Here is a 5878-nt window from a genome sequence, read left to right as displayed (position 1 = left end):
GAGTATTCAGCCGCTTCGATTACAACTTCAATATAATTATTATTATCAACGTAAACAAAGTATGTTTATCTAAATGTTAGATAAAGAATCGCAAGTCATTTGGAGTAGAGTGTATGATGGACCGGTACTTAAAGGCTTAGAGTGCAAAGATCGCCAATTTCCAACTAAAATAATCTATGTGATTTGTATTATTTTTATCTTTTATGGTTTTATAAAATTAATGGAGATTAACATCGCCACGTCACTAGCACATCTGCTGGATTTATTGTCAATGAAGATTATATAATAATTACCTACGACTAATTGGTTTTAAATTTATCTACAGATAGGCAACGGTTTCAGGTAAACGATAAGAGTGATTTGTGGAAAATATTCTTTTGCATGGTCATTGATGAGCCACGAATAAGATAATATTAAAAATTGAATCGTTGAATAAATTTAAAGTGCAATAAACAAGGTGTTAATAAATTGGTATCAACATCCGCGGCATTAATTGCCTACGAGTAATTTATAATTACATAATAAAACACTTACCAAGATGAATTAAAATAAAGAGATTTATTAAAGATGATGTTTAAAATGAATTTACAATATCGGTCAAATATAAATTGTGCGAGTCCAATTTATATTTGACCGATTAATGAATGAGAAAAATGAGTATTCTGAGCATTCCGCACAAAAAAGTTAAAGAAAAATAAATCATATAGGTAACAATGTTATTAATATGACCGTGACAACCGTTGCTTAGCTTCGATCTTTCTTTAGAATTTATTCTTAGTTTATAACGGTATCATAAATGCATACATCATTTGTGTATACGACATAGCGCCTGTTAATAGAAAGCGGAGCCTTGGTAACAGAGAACAGTTTCGACATCCAGGGTTCGACATCCTAAAACCAAGATTAGTAACCAATCATAACCTTCATTCTTCCAAACCCCATGTAACGCTAAATGAATGACTGAATCTCGGAAGGTGAAGCCATTATTATTTATTTACAGTTACTAGTTTTTGAAACATCATTACCAGTTACCAGTAACAGGTCTTTCTCTTTGTATGCTTCGTAACAGGATGCGAATGTTTATTGACGTTAACCGTTTGCATCGAGAACGTTCTCACAGTGATCGTTTGTTCTTCCACCCGCTAACTAGAATACGCCGTTGCTTAAAGATTTTTACAGAAAATGAAAGTGACCCTTAATGTGCTGTTTGTTTTCGGAATTTTCAATTGTGAGTAATTTTCACTTGTTTTACGTGAAGTGGTATAGCTGCTGCAATAACTTTGATCATTTGATGAAAAATTACTACTGGGCTTTGAGTGTCTGTTGTGAATGTAAACAAAAGGATTATATTATATTTGGACCTTCGATAACGTTATAAAATTTCTGCTTAGCTAGAGCTGTGGACTCCAAGTCGAATTCGTTTTGTTTCAATCAGTCAATTAAGTCAAGCTATCCCGACTTGCTGCTGAACATAGGTCTTGCCCAAGTTGCGCGACAACACCCGGTTCTCTGCCTTCCACATCCAGTAAAATCCAGTGATTATTTTTGTCATTTTGTTCGTGAATATTTCTAAACTCATATAAGTATTACGAAATCAATTAATAGTTCTAAGCGGTTAGACAAAAGACCGAACAACTCACTGACCGCAAGAGCTTCAGCGAGGCTGTCCCAAATTAAGAAGTAGTATTACAAGTAAATTACGAGAGGCCATTTCCAGCCAAGTTCTTTGCTTCACTTAATAGTGAAGCAAAGAACTATAAACTATAAAATATAGCCAAAGAAATGTGACCGCGCTTGTGCCAACTTCGACTAAGTTTTTTTTTCCTTTTTGGCATGTTGAACACAGTTTGAAATATTTGTTACGGTTCCTCCTTAATTTTATTTTTCTCTGTTCTAAAACGTAAGTGGTAAATTAAGAACTTTATTTTGTTGTTCGGAAAGTTTAAGAAGTTTTATAAAAATATCGCCTCCTTTATGAGTCTGAGAGTCGAGTTAAGATATTTAAAATCCAAATATTTCTTTATTTCAGGCACCAGTAGCCAGTACCTCACCATTGGTACAAATAGAAAAACGTCCAAGTCCACATGCGACCCGACGAGCAAATCATCCTTAGTAGAGCATTTCTTCAACATCATCTTCACAGAATTCCACAACACTCCTCCTGTTTGCGTTTGTGTCCAAATGTGTCCGGAGCAACCAACCTATTGCTACCCCAATGGCTGTCTGAAGAGAGCAGAGAAAAACAAAAAAGTCGATGTTCCACTGCCAGTGACGCGGCTAAGCGAAAACACGAAACCAATATTCTTCATTGATGAGAAGAATGATTTCATGAATGACTTCCTCACAAAGAACTACATTGATGAAAGTAAATCCGTTGCTATGCCAGGTAATTAAAACAATCTTTAATGTAATAAAGTATAGATTATATTTACAAACATTTTTTTTGCAAGCACAAGCCTAAATATAAATAGTTAGGTAACATATACTGTTGGTTATATTACTGCAATTTACGAGAACAATTACATTTTATTTTTAGTTCCTGCCGTTCTTGAAAATAACGTGGGATCAAACCTTCGTCCTGACCCGTTCAAAGACAGGTACAAGATTCTATTTAAATATAAGAAAATGCCAAAAGTCGAGCTCAAGTACAATTTGGGTGAGCAGGTGAAAAACATGAAATCCGATGTTTTGAAGCCTGAAAATGTAGACGTATCGAAAACTAGGTGGCCTATGAACAAGATCGACCGACGGCTGGGTGGTCAAAGAATGTATAATGAGCCTCATGTACAAAAAGGCACGACAAACCCCAGGTACTTCATGACCATGTTTCCAGACAAAGACATCGCGAGCTATCCACCAAAATACTTCAAAAGAGAACTGCCCGTCAACACAAACAACGAAAACAAAAGCGATAGTAACGTTGACATCAAAGCTATTTATGTAGTCGGTAAATCTGAAGCAGAAAACAGCGGGTTCTCACTAGAAAAGTTGATTGATAGCTTAATTGAAAGTAGTTTCGACAGTAACAATACAGATCTGAGCAAAAATGTAAGCGAAATAGAAATTGAGACAAGTATCTCGTTACCAATACTTAATGACTCCGTAATAATAAAAGAACACTCGACGATCGTAAACAATGAAACGACAAATGTCTTATCAATGAACTTTACGAATGAGAATGTTGATAAAAATAAATATACAGAAGAGTTTCTCGAGGGGAATAACTCGAAGGCCTTCAGTCAAATGATAGCAACATTAGCGAAGAGGATTGATAAGCAGAATAACACAAGTTTAGAAATGATGAGAAGGATAACAGGGGAGTTTGAATTTGAAACTAATGTGACAACTACAGATAGACCAGTCAAACAGACACTTACAACCAGTACTGATATTCTAACTACAGAGACCACCAGCCAACCGATGGATTACGAAACTAAAACAACGAAAAAGAGCAGACAACGGTTTGTTAGAAGACTACAACATAGCAAAAATAATTAAGAGTCACCTTAACGTGCTTTTACTAAACGTATGGCCTGACAGTAATTGTGAATAGGCTTACTTTGAACTCAAGTATGAACAAAATATTGTACGGCAGAAATATGCAAAAGAAAATTGAATATGCATGTAAATACAATCCACTATGTTATGCTTACTCACATTCGGCGACCGTGCGTTTAGTCTAAACACGGCCTTATAGCAAAAAGTCATTATAATTATTTTATTTTTTCTATGATAAATTAATATGAAAATAATTAATTAAAATTACATTTTTCAATCTGCTCGTTTGATATTATTTCTTTGCCTCTGGCAATATCAAAGTAAATTATCAATTAATTGAAGTTTCGAATATTTTTAAGATTATTTGTGTCACTAGCAGTTTAATAGATGTGGGGTATAATTGGTTTTCAAAGTTAAATAAAGAAAACTAGCAGACTTTTAATACATCATTATTATATTTAAATTCTTTAAAGATCATAATATTATTAATTAATATTTTATTAGGAAGCCATTTTAATGCAGTCATATTTTTAATCGCAGCATAAAAATCTTTATATTTTTTTCGGATCGTTTTTTAAAATACTTAAAACTTCACAAACGCCCAAAAATATACCACTTAAGTAATATTATGTTCTGAAACCTGACGGCAAAATAGTGACGTCATTCTTCGTACAATGTCACGTTATCACAACTGCTATTGCTACTGTATTTATCCTTCAAGTAATCTTTGGATATCTTTTTTAAAACCTAATCTAGAGTTTTTTATCAGTGACCAAAAACCTTGTCTTAGCTTGTCGAGTATCCAGTCACACAATTTCAAGACTGACGGCAAACTCTCACCATCTTCTTCATAAAGAATTAACTGTCCGACGTCTGCTAAATTATGTGAAATGAAAACTGTTATATCTTGGACTGTTTCATTTGTATTGTAGAATTGTGCTTAAAAAGGGTTGGCCCTTAATGGTAGCGAGCATCTGGGCCCGTTTTGTGAAATGTGTCTAATATGGCCCGTTTGTGGATCTCAACCTTTTTCATCACGATTTTAAGTGGAATATTTATCGAAAGGACTGCGGTTCGCGGATGAGATTTATATTTCAGATCAGATTTTTTTAAGAATTATTGATTTGAATATGCTTTCATATTACTGCATCCGATTAAAATGGAAGCCAACCCCCAACATATTTGGGAAGAGGCAGCCAGGACCCACAACTTAACATGCCTTCCGAAGAACTCGTTATGACAAGTATGGTCACCTATCTACAGACCGAACGCTTCAAGCGTAGCTTAACCTCCGATTTATCAACTTATGCAGTTATAGTTTAGCCACGAGCTCCTACAAAATTAGAATACAATTATGAAATAAAACTTATATCTCAGTTTCAAAACCTAATTCAACATTCATAGTGGAGTGGTATATTCACTTAATTATTCTCCGAAACATATCAAATCCTGAAAGTTTGACGAAGGCTAAAGGGATTTCAATTAAAGGTACAAAAATAGAATGTAGCAAACAAATTAGCAAAATCCCTTTTTCCGAAAATCCTTAACTATAGGACAAGGCCCAAACAAGTTACTCTATAACCTACAATACAAGTTGTTAGATTATCGTCTTTAATCAATGGATATAAGATTAGAATTTGAATGTGTGCAATTAATATTGAATCTTTGTTTGACCATCATAAAATATTTTCAATTATACTCATATGATTCGAGTCTTATATAATAGTCGTTATCATAATTTAAATGTATTCTGATAAATGCTCCAACTCCTTTCAAGTGAATCAATTGCTACTAGATTTAACTGCAACACCTTAAAACGATACTTAAAATAAACTCTAAAGGCAAAGGTTCCCTATGTACAGTAGGTTACAATAACAATCACACGATGGATGGCAACGCTAAGACAGGCTTGTGATTGCGAGAAAAATTGGAAGCATACCTCAATGAAATTTCAAAGAATTGAAGAAAATGTTTTTAAGGTAGCGCCTTATAAGCTAGTATGGAAGGATAAAATAAATAAATGCGGACAACATCACATACATTGTTCTGAACCTAAAGTAAGTTGCTAAAGCACTTGTGTTATGGAATTCAGATACAACGAATGTACCACAAACACCCAGACCCGAGACAATGTAGAAATGTGAATTTTTACATTGACCCGACCGGGGATCGAACCCGGGACCTCAGAGCTAGCGACACCTTGAAACCGGTGAGTACCCACTCGGCCACGGAGGTCGTCGTCGTTTTTTTTCTAAAATTTCATTGTTTGTATTTAAATACAAAATATAATATGTATAATACTGGTGATCTGTGACACAGGTTTTACCTAAAACAGACTCCGGTCTCTTTGTCATGTACAACACTTTTATGTGACCGTAAT

General features: G+C 34.3%; 1 protein-coding gene across 2 annotated transcripts; it reads left to right on the top strand.

Moving 5' to 3' along the window:
• The first annotated feature begins 602 nt into the window (after positions 1-602).
• On the top strand, positions 603-3946 carry LOC113492983. Of its 2 annotated transcripts, XM_026870739.1 has the most exons (3): positions 603-1228; positions 2030-2386; positions 2537-3946. In XM_026870739.1, the coding sequence occupies exons 1-3, from the start codon at positions 1183-1185 to the stop codon at positions 3496-3498; spliced, it is 1365 nt and encodes a 454-aa protein (XP_026726540.1). In that variant the 5' UTR covers positions 603-1182; the 3' UTR covers positions 3499-3946. The 2 variants fall into 2 exon arrangements, with proteins under 2 accessions (XP_026726540.1, XP_026726539.1); XM_026870738.1 differs by lacking the exon at positions 603-1228 and having other exon boundaries at positions 1852-2386.
• The last annotated feature ends 1932 nt before the right edge of the window (positions 3947-5878 follow it).

The sequence above is a fragment of the Trichoplusia ni genome, chromosome 4, assembly GCF_003590095.1.
Source record: "Trichoplusia ni isolate ovarian cell line Hi5 chromosome 4, tn1, whole genome shotgun sequence".
NCBI classification, from domain to species: domain Eukaryota; kingdom Metazoa; phylum Arthropoda; class Insecta; order Lepidoptera; family Noctuidae; genus Trichoplusia; species Trichoplusia ni.
Note: the sequence above shows the minus strand (reverse complement) of the source record. Positions and strands in the feature narration are given on the sequence as shown.